At 40.4% G+C, this 24284-nt stretch overlaps 1 protein-coding gene across 1 annotated transcript in view; it reads right to left on the bottom strand.

The window, feature by feature from the left end:
- Positions 1-1684: 1684 nt before the first annotated feature.
- Positions 1685-24284, bottom strand: part of SNX24 (sorting nexin 24) — a 156509-nt gene continuing 133909 nt past the window's right edge. The window contains exons 4-7 of the mRNA XM_019635281.1: positions 10625-10719; positions 8996-9028; positions 8403-8467; positions 1685-3194 (exon numbers count right to left, since the gene is read on the bottom strand). Of these exons, the coding sequence (XP_019490826.1) occupies positions 3127-3194; positions 8403-8467; positions 8996-9028; positions 10625-10719 (261 nt within the window). The 3' untranslated portion in view covers positions 1685-3126. The remainder of the gene's footprint in view (positions 3195-8402; positions 8468-8995; positions 9029-10624; positions 10720-24284) is intronic.

The raw sequence follows: 24284 nt of genomic DNA, 5'->3' as shown, positions 1-24284 counted from the left end.
CTTCACTCACTGCCAACTTATTTTTTTTTTATAGTAGCCACTCTAAAGGGTGTCAGAATCCTTAATAGAATACTTCAGGCTGCCATTATCAAAGGTGTAAAGATAAAAGCCATTCGTTATTTCCAAACTGTGATCCTGAGATTTCTACATTTTTCAAAGTGAAACGACTAAAGGATTTATCAGCGATGTTCAGTGTTATTGGGGTTGTGCACATGGCTCACCGTTTCAAATGGTGTGAGGGGAACAGAAAGGACACCAGGGCTGCCAGTACGTAAAATGGCCAGGCGAGGGAGGCGGGGCCTGAGGGAGGCTCTGCATAAAATAGCACCAGGACACAATGTGAGATCAGTCTTAGGCAAGTCACCAAATCCAAGAACTAGGGGGTTGGGGGAGTGAGGACTGTCCCCATATTCTAGCTTAAGTGGTAATGGGATTTCTTTCATTTATTCTGTTTTCGTCCGTCTACTCTTTACTTCTCTATTATCTATGAATCCACGCTTTGAAAAATCTACGTTTTACAAAAAAAGGGGAAATGGAACATTATTTGCTTGCATGTGGATGAAATCTCTCTGGAAGTATACATGTAAACTAAGTACAGTGGTTGTCTGTGGGAGGGGAATTGGGCATATAGGAGACAGGGTGGCAGATTTTTCTTTCTGATATACCCTTTTTTATGTTTTTATTAAAGTTTCAACTGTGGACATATATGCCATCATCTTACCAATATGCATTCCTAAGCTGCAGGAACCATTAAAGTTCCAACTCCTTCCCAGACTCCCTTGAAGCTGTGATTGAGAATAAGTTTCTAACTACTGGACTTCCATGGGATGTGGAGTGGAAGATGGAAGTGGGTAAATGCCACCTTCCTGCTGCTTTGGGCTGTGATTGCTGGCAAGCACGGCCATGGGTGCTGAGAGTCAATTATGGAGTAGGTCGTGGCAACTGGACACTTTGTCCCAGTGCCCAGTCACCAGCTTCCTCGCGCTGCTTTGAGGTAGTCACAGTGGTGACAGTTATTTCCTGATCCTAAGTGCTGATCCTGGATTGCAGCTACAGTGGTGACTTTTACCTCAATAGCTCCAGTAGCAGCCTCCTGACTCCCTGAATTCCTGCTTACGGCAGAAGCCGTAGCTCCCCTGGCACATGGGTACTGGAGGTTGCTGGGACATTCTGGAAGTCATTCCTGGAGAACCCACTAGAAGCTCACTGAACTCATCCTTCAAAAGAGTCTGTACGTATTCAGTTTGTTATTATTCCATTCTGCTTAAAACACCTACCATGGTTTCTATTTCCTGCAATGGAATTGAAATGGAATATGAAATTATACATCAAACATTTACATAGAAACAAAAAAATGAATGTCATCACTAAGAAAAAAATAATTCTCAAAAACATGTCTTGAGTAGTGTGCCACCAAAGATGCTTGGTCTTTATTTTTTAAAAGAATCCTTACTATCTTGGTGAACCCTAATTATTTAGTGAATATCTATTGGCTTCATAGATGATGTAATTAACATTCACCACCTTGTCAGATTAGAAATAAATGTCTCTCTGAATCGGTGACAAGGTGCGTGCGCGCGCGCGCGCGTGCGTGTGTGTGTGTGTGTGTGTGTGTGTCTGTGTCTGTGTAAAGAAACAAGACACAATTTGTGTTTCCAATAAAATCTTAGAAGACAAATTCAAATATTTCTTGTTCTTTGTTTTTATTTAACTCAAAATAGCTAATAACAAAAAACATTAAAAAAATATCTCCAACACTTGACTATTCAGTTATTTTTGGTTGATGACACTTGATTTAGTTCTTGCTTCCACCATGTAGTAACACATCTATCATAAATATATCTCTAAAAGTTTGCAGCAGGCTTTAAACTTATATATCCTAATCAAATAACATGATCCAGTAATTAGTTTTGAATCTAATTCTCCCCCACAGAAGCTTATTAAAATTAATAACCATAAATAGGCTAGCCATTAATTAGTTTTCAATAAAATGCCCAAATACAGCACATACATCCAGGTTGCATATATGCTTGTACCCTTTACTATTCAAAACATGAATGTCTGTAAAATGTATGGTGGAGTCATATCATAAACACATTTAACTTACATTAATTCAATATGAGGTCAGTGAAAAGGAAACGATAAGGAAAAATAACAGTGGCAATACCATCTATTCAATGAATGGATGCCCTTGAGTAAACCAAGTTGAGTGCTGACAATGTCAGTACACGTTCTGTCTCTGAGAGGACAGCATCTTCAGGGGTAAGTGTGATTCTAGTGTTCGAAGACATGTGTTTTTTGTTTTTTTGTTTTTTTAATACACAACAGCCCCTAAACAAATACCAACAGCTTCAATGGGTCTTCAGCCAAAGAAACAGTCATTTCTTCTAGCACTGGAGGAAAAGCTGGCTGTGGTAGATGGACTGATTTCCAACATGGAGCCTTTCTAAAGGGCTTTCTAGGATAATCTTAATACCCCATTTTCTCTAACGTACCAACATTAGAAGCTAACCTCTGGGTATGATGCAACTCCACTGTAAAGCAAATTAAAATGCCATGATTTAAAAAGTGCCAGAATATGGCCAGCATAATTTAATTTCCAGTTTAGTTCCTTCCTCACATTTAGCAGTGTGTGTGTTTCGGTGACACACTCCTGGTGCCAGCATTTCAGACTGTATCACTGGCTGAGAAAATCTCATAATGAAAAGATTAGTGTGTCAGACTCGGGACAAAAAAAGCTACCACAGTTGATCAGTCTCGGTATGATTCAGGATAAGATTTTCAATTAGCAAATAGTGTGCATGAAGGCGAGTCACTTGTTTTGTCACACTCGGTGCTCCCGGGGATCTTCTCTGAGTCTCCGTTTCATGGCTTTCTAAATTGGCAGCTATGTTCTACTTCTTAAACACTTGGCCTTAACCTCAGCACCGCCCTGGTTCAGTTTCTATTTTTAAAAGCACCATTCTAATGGAAATGTCCCTGCCCTGAATTAAGCTGGGACTGTGAATTTTACCACTAGCTAGAGCTGTTATGTCATAGAGTTTAGGTTAATTTGGTAGTTATTGATTTTCTTGACTGCAACTTTGAAACTTGCTTCAGCTTCTGTCTTCTGGCCATGGAGGATTTCTACCTGGGCTGTAGATGAGGGTAAAATATCCCATGGAGAACTCCTTCAATAACCACATTTGGAAAATCTGAAAAACAAAAGAAAAAGTGTGTTTCTTACATGCATCAGTGAAGCAGCATCGCATTTTGCAGAGTGTAACAAGGGCAACTTAGGAATCTGCATTGCCAAGCAGTTTGCCCTGGTTTCGAAGGTGCTATCAGTCATGCTGCTTCAGCCTGAAGCCACTTGAGTGTGCCACCGGGTGCTGCAGGAATGTGCGGCCAGATTTGTAGCTTATTGATTTAAGGGATGTTCTAATGGTTAATGCTGCTAGGTCCCAGCTCTTTATCTGAATGTTTTCTCACAAGGAAGATGGATTACACCGGCAATTCAATTTCTAACAAAATCTCAATATACTTGAAGGAATTCCAAGATTTCTACTGGGAATACTTCGCTGCAGTTTTTCCATTGTGGTTTACAGCAGCGTTTCATCCAAGTTGTCTTGAGCATGCTTGTTCTATTACACCAGCTTCTGGACAGCAGTTAAGACGGGGGCCTGTCTTCCTACCTTAAAAGAGCAAATTTCCGACAAAAGCCACCCTGTCACATTTGAAAAATCAGCTGCATTTTTATAGGAGATACAAAGAAAAACCAGAGCTGTAGGCTACACTGTACCACATTCCCGTGATCAGGGCAGGTAAAATATGAGTGTGTAACTTGAACAGGGGAACCAGTCTTCACATGGCTCAGGCGTTTATTTTCTAAACTTCAATCTGCACATAGTTATGTCCAGGATTTATGCTAAAGCCAACCACTTGAAATAAATGTAGTTATTGTAAGGAAATGAAGTGGTCTAGTACTTTAGGACAAAAAATAAAAGTCCATTTATTAATCCAACCTGTCTAGAGTACCTACCAGGTCAAACTACTTACAAGGGGATTAGACCTCAGAGGGAGGCAGGCAGGCTCTTGGAGACCAGGACTAGGAAGAGGGAACTAACCAGGTGGAAAGCCTGCGAAGGAGGGAGCCTGGAGGAGGGTTCAGAGACCTAAACAGGAGGCAAGATGCCTGTGAGGTGCCTGCGGGCAGGGGGCCAATTCAAGCCTCGTCAGAACAGACAAGATTTCTACCTTTATCTGAAAAGCAGTGAGAAGCTATGGAAGGATTTGAAGCAGAGTAAGGCAGAACTGAATTGTGTTTTGAAAAGATGACTCTGGCAGCCATTCAGAGAGTGGACTGGAGAAAGTTCAAAGTGGTCATGGATTCGATGTAACTGGTGAAGGATTTCATAATAGTACCTACCTAATAGGTTGTTGTGAAAACTGATGAATGAAACAAAGTACTTGGGCCTGACTTGGCACGTGGTAAGTACCAACTATTATTACATATGAAGTACTGGCTAATTACTGGGAACATAAGTAAATTACACGCTAGTCAGAGAGATAAGCAAATGAATAAACAAAATGTTTACGTGAGTATTCAGTTACATGAGTATTCAGTTACTTTGGTTGATGATACTTGACTTCTCAGTTTTGCTTTAATCCAACATGAATTCATAAAACATATCTTTAGAAGTTTACAATATACCTGTATATTTAGATCCTAATCAAAAGTAACAATTCAGCTAATTCAAATTCTAATGTATTGAAACCAACAGCCATAAATGAACCTGCTGATTAATGTTCAATAAAATGTGCAAATAGGACATATTACATACATTAGCATATATGCATTTATCCTTTGCCACCCAAAATATAAGCTATTGGAAACTTAGTGAAATTACAATCATAAGCATATTTAGCTTAAGTGAATTAAAATAAGTTCCCAAAATAAAATAATAACGTTAATTATTGGATAATTCTGTAGTACTGTAGTACAGCGGTTCTCAACCTGTGTGGGTCGCAACCCCTTTGGGGGTCGAACGACCCTTTCACAGGGGTCGCCTAAGACCATCGGAAAACAAAAAGATATTTACATTACGATTCATAACAGTAGCAAAATTACAGTTATAGAGTAGCAACGAAAATAATTGTATGGTTGGAGGTCACCACAACATGAGGAACTGTATTAAGGGGTCGCGGCATTAGGAAGGTTGAGAACCGCTGCTGTAGTAGGTCAAGCTGTGGTTTAAGGGCAAGGAAAAACTAAAGCAGGGCACGGGGCTAGAGAGTGACAGCGGATGAGAAGGTGAGGGAAGGTCTGTGTGCAGGGGCGCCGTTTGAACGAAGTGGCGTAGCAGCCACTGTGAGGGTATCTGTCAAAGGGCACTCCTGGCAGAGGGAATAGTGCATGCATGCCAGGCCCTGTATTCAAGTGCTGAGCATATATGGTAGAAACTAGAGATTTAGAGGGTGAAAAAAAACAGAAAGAGAAAAGGGAACAAAGTTTGTGATCATTGATACAAAGGAAACAAATAGAGGACTCTGATAAAAGTGAATGGAATACAGGTATTTTATAACAAGGTCCGCCAACTAGTGACCAATGATGAGATAACCTGAGGTCATTTTCTTTTCTATCTATCTCCTCTAAACTGTGGATTTTGGCTTCACCATGTTTATGATTTAATACAATGTCCATTATTACTGTTCGAATTGCTAAAAAACGGCCCTTGCCTTGGTTTCCCATTGATGAGGAGGAATGTGATTTCAGATAGGTTTTGTGGTTATTTGGGTTGGTTTTCACTTACTTTATAAACATTTATTGTTAACCTTAAAAATAAAGTGAATGGGGTGGAAGGGCTCGTGGACTACTTGAGCGGAGGGTCAGCGAAGGCTTTTGGAAGTCTCACATGGGAGATAAGAAAGCCAGTGATGTGTGGGGACAAAAAGAGTGTCCAAGGAGGAAGAAATAGTAAGTATCCTGAGGGAGAAAGTTTGGCACATCTGAGGCCCAGAAAGAAGTCCAGTGAGGCTAGAGCAGAGTGTGTGAGGGGTCCCAGGAGGGACATGAGCCAGGGAGAGACCACCGAGGGCCTTGTAACCACAGTGAGAGTGTGGCGCTCCCAGAGAAGGTTGGGATGGAAATGCAATTTTGTGACTCAGCTGTCTACACAAGGTAATCAAGGCCACCAGCAAGGAGGAGAATATTCAAAAGAAACTGTCAGAAGAAGAGGGGAGGGTCTAATGACAGCCTTCAGGTGAACTGCCAGAGTGGAAGAAAAGTGAGAAAGCCAAAGGGAGATGGTGTCTAAAGGAGAAGAAAGGGGTCAACAGTGGCTAAAACTGATGAGAGGGCAAGTAAGGTGAGGACTGAAAAATGTCCACAGAGTTTAGCCACACTGCAATCGCTGGGGACTTTGACAGTAGTTGTTTTGAATTTCTTCCCCAAAATCAAAACAAAGGCCAAAAAGCATGTGCGAAGAGAATAATATTTGATTATTATGTTAGCATTTTATAAGAGGATGATGTTTAATTGTTAAAACTTTAAAGACAGACACCCCTCTGATTTTTGTGAGGGTCAGTACATCTGTGAAGGTTATGTCCATATTCATAGCCATATCCTCTGGAATCGTAGCCTCAACATTTTGTCAAGAGGCATAAGCATGTAAACATGTGATGCAAGCACAATTTACCTTTAAATTACATGCTAAAGATTTACAAGAATACATCACTAGTATAATACTTCTAGGACAACACAAATCTGATTTATGAAATTGGGTTGGCCAAAATTCCAAGAAAACAGATATGGTGACTGGCCCTGCCATACTTGGTTCCATTCTGTCCATCAAGACGGTGATTTGCATTGACTCTCAAACAAGAAACCCCTTTTTGTGCAAGTCATTCCTCCACAGCAACATTCTACCAACGATACATGCTTCTTACTTTTTCTAACTCCAGGCTTTTGCTTCTGATGGCCTGTCCCAGAAAGTTCCTCCTGTTCTGCCTTGTCAAGCCAGGTGCATAGCACACTCTGTAATAAGGTAGATGACCTGGATTTAAGGGTCATCCATTATCTTCCCTCTTCCATAAAACATCTTGGCTATTCTAGTCCACAGTGATCATTCCACTCTCTCCATTTCTAGAGGAATTTCAGTCAAATGTGTGAACTATATGAGCATAAACAATACCACAGAAAACGTACTTATGGAACCATTTTAAAGATAACAAGAATACTTTATAAAACATTGCCCATTTAATCTGGACTAGGTTACATTATGAATATCTATTAAATATAACATTTTGTTAACATAACTGATATAACACGCATATTTGTTCAACATGGGAAGCAAATGCTGAAAGAAAGGCAACTGTTCCTATGAGACCGTGTTCGTATATAGCAAAGGCAGCTCTCTGTGGTCAAGGTGCTAGGAATGATCCCTCCAGAGAGCAGGGTTGCTTCCTGGCCAGCCTTCTTTAAACGGACAGTTAAGTGGGTGATCTGAGTACACGTGTTGCTGCTACACAGAACGGTCCTCTCTCTCTTGCTGGGAGTAAGGTGTTACTGTCAGAATGTAGGAATGGTTTCGATTGGTAATTTACCTATTGCTATTTAGTTGCTATGCTATTTAGTGGCTCTCAGAAACAAAGGCTGAACACTCATTATACGCAAAGCGCACAGAAGGGGAAATCAGGCAACGAGGGGTCCACCCATCAGCCTTGTAAGCCTGGGCAAGGCAGGGGCCTCCTTGTGCCCCAATTCCATCAGCCAATGATGACGCCTGCCCTGCCTACTTCATAAGGTTGTTAAGGAAATTAAATGAGATAATGTCTAAGAATGTACTCATGAATAGCTGCATAACAACACTTGGAGAGGAACTCCGTGGGGTAATTTAAATTTCTTGGCACAAAGAAAAGACTCAGGCTAAAATACTGATTACATTTATACTTAAATTATTCATTATATTTAAATATACAACTTTAAAAATATACGTCCAACCATCAAAGATGCTGTAATCTAAGTGGAAACAGAGGTATATAAGCAATGTATACACACAGCTTTTGGGAAGAAGCATTTTTGAAAAGAGTGGGATCCTTGGATTCAAACCCTAGCATCTGGATAAAAATAAGCAGAGGCCGAAATGACACTACCCCCCAAAATTAAAGGCAATCACTACCTTTCTCCCTTATCACTCTATTTCAAAATAGCCTGGTAAGAGAGAAAGAAAAATTATATTTCCTCCTGAAAGGCCTGCCCCAATTAAAATTCTGAATGTCTCTTACACCAAGAGCACTGGTTTATTGGCAGATTATTAAGCCCCGGACCAATGTCACTCTGTTAGACCTGTATTAAAAACGTGGTTTATGTGGTGCAGGGTCAGATCAGTAAAGAGCTGTTAGCAGATGGCAGGTTTGATTACCGCTGGCTGCAGGCAAGACGTATGGGTCCCTGAGGAACAGCAGCACTGGCTGGTGGGACAGTTTGCTGGAAAGGTCAAGAACAGGCATGTCAGCATCAGGGGACGACGGTAAACAGAAAACACTACAAACTAGCTTTGAGGGGATCAAACTGCTGGGCAGGGACGTCTCACGGTTTATGTATCTCTCAGTGCGGGTGAGGAACAGCACGCGGCGTTAGAGGGAACTAACCAGCCCTGAGCTCGTCTTCCCAACCTTGCTTTGTGGAGTTTGAAGCAGATCTACCATCTCTACAATAAATCATGGCTGAAAAGTGGTTTTCTTTAATCTTTTAGTACGATTATGGATAAAACAGTTTTCTTATTACTTGTATGAAACAAGTTAGGGCTCTTCCCCCCTTCACTCCTTGATGTAACTGGTTACTTCTATAACTTCCTATCAAATCTTTATAATCTTACAATCAGTTTCCTAACAAAGGTTTTCAAGAAATTCATGACTTGAAACACTTATACAACAGAAATTAAACATTTAACAAAACCACAGCCCTACTATTCTGGATTTCTGTAACTCCCGATTGACGACTATTAATTCTTACCTTGACTCTTCAGATTCTGTCTCATCGAAAGATCTAGACATATTGTTTTAAAAGAAAAAGAAAAAGACCATATAAGTTGGGTCAATGTTTATGCCAACAAAAGGAAAAGGGCAAATATTTTTAGAGCTCTGAATTGGGAGACATTAAAAAAAGAGAGTTAGGTGTTTTCACAGAGTCATAGCATGACTGTGATTCCTCTCAGGCAATGGTTCTCAACCTGTGGGTCGGGACCCCTTTGGGGGGTCGAACGACCCTTTCACAGGGGTCACCTAAGGCCATTGAAAAACAAAAAGATATTTACATTACGATTCATAACAGTAGCAAAATTACAGTTATAGAGTAGCAGCGAAAATAATTTTATGGTTGGGGTCACCACAACATGAGGAACTGTATTAAGGGGTCGCTGCATTAGGAAGGTTGAGAACCGCTGCTCTAAGGAATCTTAAGACTGCAATAGTCTTGAATTTCAATTTGCCCTAAGATCACTTAAAATCTTATGTTTGTTTGTTTTTTCCTTTGGGGCTTACACAATGGAGAAAAGATTTTACTCACTGTCACTCCGAACATCTCTTCTTACAAATACACAACTACCTATGAGTCCCAACCACTCAGTAAATGCACACAAGCTGGACAGGGCACACTGACAACACGTATTATTTGGTGAGCAGGGTGTATAATTCTTGCTCCGGGGTGAGTGGAAAGTGAGGGAGTAAACACTGCCGGAGAGGGAGCTGTGACAGGTATTTGCAGCCTCTCACTCAGCAGATAACTTGGTTCAGCATGACTCCGGGTGTAGAGCTTGAACGTCTTGTAGTCAGTGTGGGTCTTTCGGGCGGGTCTGGAGGCAGCAAGGAAATGGATAAAACCAGCGCCCCCGCTTGTGCAAAAAGTTCGAGGTGATGTATTTCTTTGTAAATAGATTTAACATGTCCGGGATCTTGTTGACTGCCCCCAGAGGCCAGCTCAACACAAGGCAGGGGCCCAGAGCTGGGTAAGTGGCTTTGTAAGTGGTTTTGAGTTAATTCTGCAGAACTTTTCCCAATTGCTGATGATATCAAAAGCCAGGTTCCTTAGCAGAGGGATTAGAAGTTCCTGAGGGAGAGGCAGCAGGATAGTGGGGAAAAAGCTATGCTAGAAGGCTTAGATCTGCCACCTACATGATGAGAAATCCTGGGAAAAGCACTTAATTCTGTGTCTGTCTGCTCAACTCCATAATGAAGGGAGTTGGGTAAAATCATCTCTAAGGTCATTTATAACTTTAAAATTATATGAATATATGTGCCAAGAGGATATAGACTTTGCTCAAGCATGCACAAATAAACAGGCTATCTAGACTCAGAATTCCCATAATGTAACATTACCCCATGTAATAGCATAATTTAAAAAGTCAATTCCTTAAGTCTAAACCAGAGTTTACAGAGCATTGGTCATTTGGATGCAATATGGGGATGAGGCCTTAGGGGGAATTCTTTGGCTACAAGCAGGGGGCGAGCGAGTGCTGTCCCAAGCCAGAAGAATGGGTGTGGCCAGGCTGCCCCTTCTGGCACCACTGTGGGGTATCTGTAAGGCCAATAAGTGATTGAGGAGTACCATAAAATACACATCCAATATGTAAATAGCAATTCTTACCCACAACTCTCCGCCTTTGGTAGAGACGGCAAGTGTCGCACTTTCAGGAAATCAAGGAACAGTTTAGGAAGTTCTTCATTTTCTAAAATGACAGCCTGTGAACGCAGAACACAGAATTAGAAAGTAAAGTTTGCTGGGCAATCAATCAAATAAACTATTTCAAAAAGTCATAACCACCCAGCAAAGTTCTTACCAGCATCATTCCTCATCATCAGTATGAGGAGCGGTCCCCATTTCACCCCTCCAAGAATTCAGACACATGCTATTCAGTGTCAGCAAATGCTCCATTTTATCTATTCTTTTGCTCAACCAGCATTTCCAGAGCATCTACTATTCAGATGCTGATGAGGGACAAGACAGTGGGGAACCAAGTAGACACAGATTCCTGCCTTCATGAAGACTGTAATCCAGAGTGAGCATTTAAAAATCTGGGAACATCAATAATGCTGCTAAGATATGTCTGAGGGATCAAGTGGTCTGGGGCGGGGGGCGGTGTGGGGTGTGTGGGGTGTGTGTGTGTGTGTGTGTGTGTGTGTGTGTATAAGAAACCACTACTATTTAGGACACACTACACATGTTCCCATGGCCTTTTTAACTGGAAGATTTAGTCAAGATCCCTCAGCTATCACCTGTTTTGGCATTAGAATCAACTAACATTTATTGCTATTTGGACAGCTCCACTTAAAGGGTCAGCAACAACTTTGCCACTAAGGGTAAATCAGTGTATATGCTGAGAAAAGTCTATAGAGCTGTTCCACTTAGGGAGCTCTGCTAAAGAGCTGGCATAATGGCATAACCATGTCAGTTGTCAGATATCCAAATTATGCATTTCAAGAAGAACTCTAATGGAGAACTATAGAGTGCATTTTCATATCTATCTAATTTTAAGAGTCTGTCAGAGTGTGTGAACTGATTGTATATTTGCCTCTCTCTTTTTTTATAAAGATCATGGAAAAAGCATCAAATAAAGAAATTAATCTCTGAAATTAATATAACTATTTTCAAGGGTCTTCATAATTGACCATGTTCCCTCCCTCCCCCCAATAAGCATGTGCTGTTTAAAGAACAATGAGAATAAGGGTGACACGTCATTTACACAGCTGGTCAGAACCAGCTCTGCAAGGCGATGCATAAAGTACATAACAAATGACAAAAGTATGGTCAAATTACGTGTGTCTTTTATAGACATAATTCCATATAATGTATTGTTTTAAGTCATAATTTACAAACTGAGATGTCCCATTTCTCACAGGGCTTTGGAATACTGTCCCCCAGTTCAGGACATGAAAATGGAGCGAGCAACTACACAGGTCGTCAGTCCTGCAGGCTGACGTCTATACACTAGTGCTCAGCCTTCCTGATATTCAGAGCTTGGAGAGCGATCCTCTGGAGAATCAGCCCTGCTGGGCTCTTACTATTCCTTACACAACCCATTGTACCCACTGATGCTTAAGGAATGAAAAAGAGAAGAAAAGTGTTTGGGGTTATACTTTATTCATTAAACAAATATTTACTGAGCATCTATGATGTTAAGCACTGGGATAAGGCAGTGAATATTATGGGTCCAGTAGAGTGAGGACTGTGGAAAAAACAAGCAATAAACAAGTAAACAAACACATACCTTAAACTTGCCTTAGAATATAGTGATATGGAATTTAAAAACTCTACTACTCTCTAAATGTTTTCCCATCTACTCATCCATCCATCCATCCATCTACCCACCCAACCATCTTTTCATCTATCTAAAATGCTTATCTAGTAGAAAGACTCATCAAATAGAGAAAAAAAAACCTCCTTTATCCAGAGGCATGCTTTCATTATTATTTCAGTAAATTTCCTTCAAATCATTTGACTTTCATACAAATTTTTATCTACCCGAGTTAAGTTTTGGGATGCCCAGAAGGTCATTATTTCAGTGCCCAGAACTCAAAAGTTCCAGAAATCATCATACATATGAAGCTCCAAGGAATTTTTGCCATATTGCAATGATTACCTACTTGTTCCTACTTATGTGGTTAAGAGGATAATATAATACTTATTTGAATAATAAAGCTTAATGTTGTAACAAATACAGAGCTGTTCGCCCAAGCAATAGTTTTAATTATGTGTACAAGTGGTAGCTTTCAAATTAAAAACAAATGGGGACGGGGGTAGCATTCTTATCTCCACCCCCACCTTTTAAAATAAATTAAATCAATAGCACGTGTGGGACACTTTTAATGACCTGAACTACTTAATTTCCAGGATCTTCAGACATGTCATCCATCACAGCAGTATGGAGGAAGACATCTCTTGAGTGTTCAGGGGGGTTACTTTGGTTTTATTAATGCAAGATTTAGGGAATTTTAACAAGGTGAATTGTTTATTTGCCTTGACAGATTGGCTTACAATGCACTGGCAACATCTACAGCATGATCATTAATGACAAAAGACAGGCAAAAAGCTGTTTACACCGCAACACTAGGACAGGAATCAATCCTGCTCAGCCTCCCCACACAGGATATTCCAAACAGATGATCACATTGTTTTAGGGAACATATATTGGCAGGAAAAAAAAAGGGGAAATAGAAAGCTCCAGAAATTAGTGAGCATTTTTGTTAAATGTTCACTGACTATTCTCAAATAGTATTTTCCATAAAGCAACGACCAATATGGATTTCAAGATTAACGGTTGTAAAAAAAAAAAAGCAGCATTGTGGGGGTTAGTTAAGCATTCAGTTATGTGGTAGGAGTATTTCTTAAACTCTGCTAAGAAGGCTTGTTAAGAAAATAATTAATACTTAAGCCCAAACAGAGACAGAGTATAACATAGTAGAATTTACCTAATTTAATACAATATGTACAAGCTAAATGACTGTCATGAAATAGTATAGAGATGCAAAAGAGAAATTAGTTCAACCTCTCATCCCATGAGAGACCCAACAGTGAAGTAAGGTCTCGTGATTGTTCTATTTACATTTTCAGTTTCTTAAAAAGCTTTTGCTCAAAAAGAACCACTCCTTCTAGAAGCTGCACCGTGGGCCATCCCACATGATTGGGACTGCAGTCTGGTCTAAATCACCCAACTTTATTCAATACATAAGTTCTTAATTAAAAAAAATGTAAATACATTTTTGAATATCAAATCATATTTCCCCATTGTTTTAACTTGCCTCTCTGTATTTTTTATTAATCTTCAATGGCTACTCATTTTCACTCTTTAGAGGGGCAGTGTGGTGTGTAGTAGGACATATGCGGCTTTAGAGCAGTACCCGGGCTCGGACACCAACTCTGTCCACCTGAAATGATTACTGTGAGCATTAGATGATGTCTCCAAGAGTCTGGCACACAATGAATATTCAATAAATGTTAATTCTGTTTCCTTTGAATCTTTTTGTTGTATCAATTCCCAATAACCTATTCTATCGGTTTTCGAAGTTTGGATTATTGTCCATTTAGCAAACTGAGCTTCTTAGCCCTCAATGATTCATGGATCCCTTTGAAAACTGAGAATCTTGCTTGCTGAAAAATACACATACATATATAATTGTGCTGACAGTGGCAGGGGGTTCATGGGCCTCTGGCGGCGTAGCCAAGGACACTGGCTTTTCGCTCTGACGTGGCAGCAACGCTGCTGGGCACACTTTTCATCTGGTCAGGAGCCTGAAGCACTGCTGAGCCTGTGCTGTATGCCAGCTCCCCAAAGGGCACGCCGGCCTTCCGGTTTCAGTTTCCTACCTCTTTGTCAATTAGAACGCCACTGGAAGGTATGCAGCCTGGTTATTAGAATTCATTAGTGCTTACAGCTCTGAGCTGTGGTTGAAAATATCTGTCTGGCCAACAGTTTAGTGGTTTACCAGAGGGTAAGGGGGGCGGGGGGTTGTAGGAGAGGGTAAAGGGGGCTAAATATATGGTGATGGAAAGAGAACTGACTCTGGATGCTGAACACACAATGTGATATACAGATGATGTATTACAGAATTGTACACCTGAAACCTACGTAATTTTACTAACCATCGTCACCCCAATACATTTAATTAAAAAAATATATCTATATCTATATATATATCTCTATATATCTATATATATCTCTATATACAGTAAAACCTTGGATTGTGAGTAACTTGGTTTGTGAGTGTTCCACAAGACGAACAAACATTTCTAATACACTTTAACTTGGTAAACGAGCAATGTCTTGCAATATGAGTAGTTTGTTTCCGGAACAAATTATGCTCGCAAACCAAGGTATTAATATATATATATATATATATTTCTGTCTGGCAGTGAGGCTAGCCTGGTGAAGGATTCTTTCTCATAGACCAAAATCTACTGCTGCACTAAATTTGGAATGTTGTTCATATTCATGGCTTCTGTGTTTTCTGTATGTAACTCTAGGATTCAATCACCTGTGGTGTTGAGGGGTTCCCAAATTAGCAAAACAGGAAGACAAATATAATTTCAACAATTTTACAATGGGGTCAGAGTGCAGCTGATGAGGCACTGGTTCGCTACACCTGTTATAAAGGGGCATTTTGAACTGCTAGGCAGTGATGGGTCCCAGGCCCAGGGCTACCTAATTGATTAATAAGTCTGATGGTAGACTGCTGACACTGGATGCAAGCTGGGATGCATGGCTGGGCAACTAATTTAGGCAGTAAGACATCAGAATTTAAAACGAACATGATGAGTTGGAGAAAAAGTTGGAAATATATCCCATTCAATTGAAATGTACAGGTATAAGTACTGAGTCAAACACTATACACAGCAGAATTAATTACCCAGAAATAAGGTGGAGAGTAGCCGTTTCTACAAAAGCATTGTTGGTTTCAAGTGGAAGGTCAGCAAGAAGCGCTGCTTCCACAAGGTAGAAAATGAACTGTGCAATCTTCTCACTCCACTTAATGCAATATTGTCATCTTCCATAAGAAGAGGTCACCAAGTAGCGTGTAGCAAGCAGCAAAGGAGGGCCAAGGAGATAATGTGATCTTTAAGTTAACTAACTGTCCTGTTAAGGAGGATGGTGATATTTCAAAGCAGCTGGAACAAGAAGAAAGTACTGTCCAAACCACCAGGGAAGCAGTCTATCTCTAACTGAATCCTGTGCAATAAAACTAGCAAAAGAGGCACATGGATGGGAAGAGCAGGCATCAGAAGAGCTTCCAAATATCCTGGGCTCCGAATGCTGTTAGTTGCTCTTTCAGACACATGCAGACTGGAGATGCTATAGAATCAACAGAAAAATGCACTAAAGAAATTTCTGTCCAATTTACTGCTTAGGCAGTATGCAGACTAAAAATCAGATTACTATTAAGATGCACACAAGAAACAGGGTTAAATCAAAGAGCTGTAACAAATGTGACACAGACTTTGCTACTACTATATCCAACTTGGGTAAATACTAAAACTGGGCAATTGAGTCTACCTTGTAAGAAGCAAAAAATTATTATTCTTTACACAGTGTTACTCACTTTCAGAAGAATAAATTGCTTTACTTAAAATAGACCAGATATTTCGTTAGAAATATCACTCTAGAGAAAGAATGGGAAAAAAAAAATCTCTTGCGCTACAAAAACATTTATAAAAACGTTGCCAGAATGGGGAAGAAAAACAACGGTATTGCTACTAGCATCCCTTGCAAGCTCAGTGTTTACTCCAGGAGAAATGTCTTTTTTATTGAAAAGGTGCAATTATCATCATGTAACACAAATCACAAAATCCCAATTTTTCTACCTTATCAGCTTTATAAAATCATGTTCCCAAAGGATACCATTGATTAGTTGCACATGTTCTTTCTGTGACATCCCAAATACTTAATTGTCAGTTATCTTTTCTTCTTCGGTAAGTAAAATGTAGTCACAAAATTACGGAGGGACTTGTTCTGCCTTAACCTTCGCTAGATGCCATCATGCAGTGGAAAACACTGGTAAAATATCACAGGATAACGCCGTTCGACAAGGGAGACATATAAACACTGTAATGATTTCCCACGAGTTTCCATTTTAGAAAATTGTCACTAAGGCGAGCATAAACGGTGACACATCTCCACCGAGGACACGAGGAAATCGAACGCTGGCATTCTAGTTAGGTCCAAACCTACCCAGCAGCCAATTATAACAGGAACAGAACATCTAGTTGAAAACTTGGACAAGACCACTTTGCTAACCTTCTAAGATCGCTGCACAAAGCTGCATTGTTTTCACCGATTTGATCTTTTTATTCTCTTTTCAAAACATTAAAAAAAAAACACTCACATTTCTTCCCATTGTCTATCAAGGTTTGTTACAAACTGCAGGGAACCTCTCTGTCACAAAAGCCAGGGTACTGAACTAAGTTGGGCGGTTTCTAAGAGTCCTTAAAACCCTTTTCCTATTCCATCTAGTTTGGTTTGAAATGTCCGATTGTTGGGGTGACAAAGTTCATGACAGTTTTTCCCTCTCTTCACCGGGAAAGATGCTTCATAACATACCTACTTCAGAGGTGCAGCTAAGAACAAGGAAGGAGAAAAATCAATACATGCTCGCTGCAGTAAGTGGGCTGCAGTGTCACTGTCCCCTGGGACCAAAACCTACCAGCAGACAGAGGCCTTGCAGTCCTCAGTCTTCCACTTACTCATTCTGCAGCACTTGCTACAATTGCACAAAATGAGCCACAGGGACGCTTTAAAAAAGCCAGCCAGTAAACAGATCTAAGAAGGCTCAGGACCTCCTAAAACATAAAAATCAGGTGTGCCTTTGAAGAACTTCCTGTACCATGCATCCTTTTTTTTCTATGTGATACCATTCCCAAGACGTGTCTACTCTGTGCCTAGAAAAAAACCTGCACTATTCCTAGAATTCAAACAGACACCTGCTATGGTTTCACAGGCCTTTAGAGACTATCTTGCAAGAAATCTGAGGACCTGTGCTAAAAGCTGAAAGCTGACGAGGGCCTATTTAAAATGGTAAAGAATCTGTGAAAAAAAAATGTAATTTGGCTTCAGAACGATTTGAAAGAATACCATTTCTGATAGTATGGCTAAAAAGACAAAACCGTGGAACAACAGAAACTGGAAAACCAACCACCTTGTGAACTATTTTAATATCAAAATGCATGTTCTAGAATATTTACTCATATAAAAATATTTATTTAACACCTGCTAAGTACCACCACTGGCACAAGAGTTGGCCAAACAAACCTGGTCCCTCCCTCCCAGGACTTACAAGTCTAGTGCACAAGATAGATAGCGTTCAAATAATCACAGTAGTGAATGTGAAATTACAAACTGAAACAAGCACCTTTAAGGGAAGTAGCTGATTGTTTCAAGCAGTTATAACAAATCACTCTTAATAACTTGTGGGGAGAAGGAAAGAAAGCTTCCCTGGGAAGGTGAGCCTCTTGAATGAGTGAATAGGGTAAGGAAGTGGGATATTTCAGACACAAAGCATAGCATGCTCAAAGGTCTGTGAAAGCAAAGGCAGGGTATCAGAAAAACAAAAAGGCAGCCCGTGTGGCTGTGCCTGAGAAAACAATGAAGCTGAGCGGGACAGGTTGGGTGGGTCTTCTGGGTCATGTGAAGGATTTTGCTCTTTCTCTTCAGTGGCTCTGGAAGCCACTGAGCAGTGTTACCTGAGTGGGTGGTAAGTGGGGTATCTAGGTACACATGACATGATCTGATTTATATTTTGACTACAATTGAAACAGTAGTTTTCATCAGATCCAGTTACCACACATTAAATCCTCTTTTTTGGCTGACTAAACTGCTTCTTAAATCAAGCTATTGAGTCAATGTTAACGACTATTATTGCATTTCCTATTTGGTTTCTTTTTACATCTCCTTGGTCTGTTTTTCTTAAGATTCTTGATCTTTTCTTATGCCTTCAATTGTTTTAGACATTTTCACTTTTGGTTTCCATTAAACGATCCTCATACTTGAAGTTCTTGGGATTTAATCCTGCTGTTTTGTGTCTGTTGACACAATCCTGCCATTATAGCTGTTGGTTTTCTTCTGCATTTTTAGTTTTGGTTCATGAGCTCATCGTCAGCATGGCTTTATCTGTGGGATAGGCCAGGCCAGGCCAGGTTCAAGGGATGTCCTCCCTGAATGGTTTTGCTTCTATTTCTAGGAAGCACATCCCAACGATTTTGTTAACTTTTTAGATTGGGGGTTATGAGACCATGCAGACACTGAAAAAAAAAAAACAACTTTAAACTTTCACAAAATGTGGTTGCAAAGCATTAGGAAAACTTTTGTTGATACTCAGAGCATTTTTCATAGGCCAGTGGTCTCCAAGAAAGTGGGTTACAGGCATGTGGGGAGTTAAGCAAGCTCATTAATTGTGATTCAGGAAAACATATATCAGAATTTCTATTTATTTTAGATTACAAAATAGAGAAATAAAACTTTAATTTTAATGTATGGATTATAGTTCATGTGTATAACATTAAATATGCATATATTGGAGTGTTATGCACATTTTAAAAAATAAGGATATATAGTCCTAGCCCAGTAGATTACGCCTCTGACCATAGTGCCACAGTTTGCAATAGCCAGTAAGGCCCAATCTATCCAGACAGCACTACTGCAATAGTCTACCTTAGCCCAGTCTATCCTTTTACTGAGGGTGAATCTCTGTTATTAGAAATGCTCTTTCTACCTCTTTTCAACTGGCCAACTCTTTCTTATCCTTCAAGTCTCAGCCCAAGGGTTATCTCCCTTAGGAAACTTGCTCTCAACCCTCAGGTTGGGCTAAGTTATTTATTTATTTATTTTTTGGCGAAATTACAGAATTTCATGTGATGTGATGACTAATGCTGGATCGACTCATATTAACTTTCACCAATTTTAACCTACCAAATATGGCAGATTTCGTGTGATTTTTTTTTTTAAGATTTTTATTGGGGAATTGGGGGGATGGGAACAGCGCTGGGGAATTGGGGGAAGAGGAACAGACAAGTTGCTGTCCTTTTGTTCTTCAGTCTAGTTGTGGAGGACGTTGCTTCACTGGCCCAAGTTGGCACCATCATTGCGCTCTTCCCAGGTGAGGCAGATTAGTTGCCGGCTTCTGGACGGCCGCTCACTGCGGCTGCTGGCCACTCATGCTGGCTGCTGGCTACACAGTAGCCCATGGCAACCCACTGCAGCAGGGGCTGCAGCCTATGCCATCACCAGCAACCCACAGCAGCCCAGCTCTAGGTAGAGCTGTTGTTCAGCATCTTAGCTGTAGAGGGCAGTGTCACTGGCCCTCATATGTGGGATCTGAACCGGGCCCTCTGGCATCCCAAGCCAGCTCTTAACTAACGCACCACTCGGCCGGCCCAGATTTCGTGTGATTTATAACAATATTTATTTAATGCCTATTCTATGCCAGATTCTTTATCTTATTTGATTTTCACAATACTGTGACACACTATCACTATCCAAATTCTATATATGAGAAACTTCAGGCTCAGAAAGGTGAAATCACCTGTGCAAGGTTTCTCAGAGGGTAAGGAGACAGTCAAGATCTCGCTAGTTCTAAAACTACTGATCAATTGATGTATCAATTCACTGAGTCATTCATTCATTCCATTAATATCTATTGACATTTACTGCATGCACAACAGTACTGTGCTAAATAGTTTGGTCCTTTTCTTACTGAGTTTTATTGGAATCCTTTATCTTTCCCTATATATATATATATTTCCCACTGCATTTATAAATTTATCCCATAGACAAATTTAAGGGACCAATTGAAATTGAATCCCTTAAAATACATTCCTGATTTTCCTTGGATTTTAAATTTATCTTAATATCTCAACTAATTCTTACAAGTATATAAAGACTCCCAGAAAAAGAAAGGCAACAAATTCCATTAATTTCTGTCTTATATTTAAACAAAACAAAACAAAACAAAACAAAACAAGAGTAAAATCCAAGACTCTGGCCTCATAACATTTCAAAACCTATCTAACGATCTCTGACCAACTAAACTCTTTTTTGACTGGGTAAAATACTTAAAAGCCACATCTTACACACTTTTGATCCACTTAAATTACCTAACTGTATGTTGAATAAAAAATGACTCAATTACACATTATAGATAGCATCAGAATTTTTCTTGATGTTCCAATAGGAAAAAATCCTAAAAGCAATTATAAACTAGCTACTTATTTATAAGTCAAAACTAAGATCAGGGGACTAACATTGGAATAAAACTGTATGACGAAGCAAACTAAAACTGATTTAGTAATTCAAAGAATGGGGTAAAACACTAAATTAAATACAAATTATAAAATATGCTTGTGGAGGTGCTGTCTTATTACTTTTTTAAAGAAGAAATAGTAATCAGAACTAGGCTTATAAGATGTCACCTGGAGATAGCCTCAGGAGACTGGTTTTTAATGAAAGATTTACAATTAGCATAGCCTATGCATGTTGATGAATTGATGTTTTAAAGTGCTTGAAAACAATTTGCTCTCTCAAGTCCCTTAAACATTCGCCCAACTACCTAGCTTATTTCTCTGATTTATTTAGCATTCTCTTTCTTTCCATACTGTACACTATGACCCAACTCCAGCACGGTTGGGTTTCATGTGGTGTAGTTTAGATCAATTAGGCCTTCTTAGGTACACATATTCTTACTGCACTATAGTGAAGACACAGCATACTGGGCAAATTTTTTTTTTTTTAATGAAGACCTTCAACACCATTTCATATTTGTCCAGTTACAAGCACCACATCGAGTCTCCTCTTTAAATGCTACAGTTATGCATTTAAATTCACGTTTTACATGAATTAAAAAACCCTGGATGAGCAAAGCTGAAAGCACAGTACTCAGAGGAAAATGGTTAGAGTAAGACAGAGAATTACTTGAAGATGAGGGAGCAAGTCCTCAGAGAAATGATACCAAGGATGAAAAGTGGCCCTTGTAGAGATGGTTCATAGAACTAAAGTTGAAAATAAATTTATGTAGGAAATAATAAAGAAGCGGGTAGAGGGGAGGCCCTTGACCTCTTGGCTGCAACAAAAAATACAGACAATGAAATTGTTGATGTAAAACACACAGGTGGGTTAATAAGAGCCCAAAGAGACCACACCAAGTGAGATGAAACACAACAGCAAGAAAGATGAGAAAGCAGCCTGTATGTACATGGCTGCTAAGTAGTGAGCAGTAAGTCCAAGTAGGAACCTGTTCTCTGAGTTCACGGAAAGAAGAACGTATCTCCTCTAGTCCTTCTCCCAAATCTAACGCCGAAATAAATTCTCCCAGATCTTGGAGGTAAATTATAGATGTTTATTTAGGGACTTACACTCAACAGTGAACACACACCCTTGTATGGGGGTTTTCCAGGATATACCAGCCTTTCTTTGATAGGCTCCCATGTATCCATGGGAGGTAGAAACAGAATGATTGCATTCTACATGTAAGCAGAAACACTTGAATTCCCTGCCTGCCTTCTGCCGCTGGAAGTTATGGTACAGGCTGTCGTTTGCCTACCCAACATCCACTCTTCCCTTCTTCCTTGTTTATGGAACAGCAATTTTGCTGGGGGATGTGGCAAGTTGCCAAGCTAAAAACAAACAAACAAAAACTCAAATACCAATGACAATAACAACTCCTCCCCAACATTTCCCATATTCTCTCTTTTTTTTTAAAGATTTTTATTGGGGAATTGAGGGGATAGGAACAGTGCTGGGGAATTGGGGGAAGGGGAACAGACAAGTTGCTGTCGTTTTGTTCTTCAGTCTAGTTGTGGAGGACGTTGCTTCACTGGCCCAAGTTGGCACCATCATTGCGCTCTTCCCGGGTGAGGCAGATCAGTCGCCGGCCTCTGGACGGCCGCTCACTGCGGCTGCTGGCTGCTCACGCTGGCTGCTGGCTACACACGGTAGCCCATGGCAACCCACTGCCACAGGGGCTGCAGCCTACACCGTCGCCGGCGACTCACGGCAGCCCAGCTCCAGGTTGAGCTGTTGTTCAGCATCTTAGCTGTAGAGGGCAGTGTCACTGGCCCTCTAATGTGGGATCCAAACTGGGGCCCTCTGGTGTCCCAAGCCAGCTCTTAACCAATGCACCACTCGGCCAGCCCTCCCATATTCTCTTGCCCTATGACACAGACCCGGCCGCTACAAAGTCAGTGGAAGTCACTGGGTGGGAAAGATCCAACAAAAGCTCCCTAAAAGTGAACGGCCAGGCTGTGCTGGCCCTCATCATTCTGCCTGTATCGCCACCCCTGCCCTCCCTTTTCTTGCCTGGAACATTATCATGATCTCCGAGCTCAGCTGCCATCGTGTGATCATGCGGAAAAGACCAAAAGAAAGAAAGGGGTCCAATACCTGATCATCTTGAGCCACTGAACCAAACCCCACAATTATCTACCGCTGATAACATTGGAGAAAACAATGTTTGTGAAAGACAAACCCCAACTTGAGTTCAGTCCTTTCATTTGGGCTTTCCCCGTGGTAGAACACAAACCCCTACTGATACTGACATCTTGCCTCTGCAGATTGTTAAGTCCAGTTTTGGGCCCACACTGGGTAAATACTTAAAAGAAAAAAAGAAAAAGAGAGAGAATAAAAGAAAAAGAAAAACTCTCCTATTCCACTTTTACTATTTTAATTCTGGGTACCACACTTTTTTAAAAGACAGAAAGGAAGAAAGGAAGACAAGGAGGGAGGGAGGGAAGAACAGAGGAGAAAACAACCAACCCTGATATTCTATTTTAACTTACTACTTTACAAAAGCCGTAAGATAAGTAGTCTATGAAAAAGCAATTAGGTTCCCACATATAGAGCACTGTCTATAAGAAGCAAGAAAAGGACCAATACATGAAAAACTTGTCTGCCTATCACAGCAGGTGCCCAGAACACATATTATGGAACGGTAAAGAAATCAAACATATAGGTAATGAGATGAGATTAAACAAAGAAAAATGTAAGCTGATTATCCAGAAAAATATTCTACCAAATTGGGTCTATTAAACAAATCAGAGACAGTATCCCTATGGAAATGGAAAGAGTTTCATTAAACTTATTTTACAAAAAGATTGTCCAAATCCTTTAGAATGAGCCACGGGGAATAATTGAACATTGGCTGATGGAAGAAAATACAATTCTACTTTAACAGGTCTTTTGAATCACAAATTTTATGATCTTTTAACAGCTTTTTATTAAGAACAATTAAAGGGAGAGAGCAAAGGTTTACACCAATATGCTAGCAACTTAAAATGACTACATACATCTTCAAGCAGAAGTTTTTTATCTTGAAGATCTTAGCTTAGTTTGAGGGAGAAACACTAATTTCCTCCCAAAATAAATAAAGCAGCAGCAGATGTACCATGAGCCTCTGATATCCAAAGGTAATGTCCTTGCATTCATTTCTGATTCCTGCCCATCCCTGTCCCTGGTACACAGGCTGCTGAGGAACCGGACATCACTGGGGCTAGGTGCAATTGCAGGGGAAACACACAGGTATGACCAAATACAATGGCGGGCCCATTGCACAACAACCTGGACACCTCATTAGGCCAATACACGAAGCACGCTAGTCAGCCAGACAGCGATCCCAGGCAGTGGGCTACCCAGCCACCCTCACCCCCAGCCTGTCCCAACTGTGCCCTGGAAAGCAGCCAGGGAGCTACCTGGGAGCAGCTGACAGGCGCACTCCTATTTTGTGCCAACAAATCTCTTGTGTGTATATTTCCCCAACGTTCAGCGGGCTGT

Source organism: Hipposideros armiger, unplaced genomic scaffold, assembly GCF_001890085.2.
Source record: "Hipposideros armiger isolate ML-2016 unplaced genomic scaffold, ASM189008v1 scaffold_21, whole genome shotgun sequence".
NCBI lineage: Eukaryota > Metazoa > Chordata > Mammalia > Chiroptera > Hipposideridae > Hipposideros > Hipposideros armiger.
The sequence above is the reverse complement of the archived record's forward strand: the minus strand, read 5'-3'. Positions and strand labels throughout refer to the sequence as shown.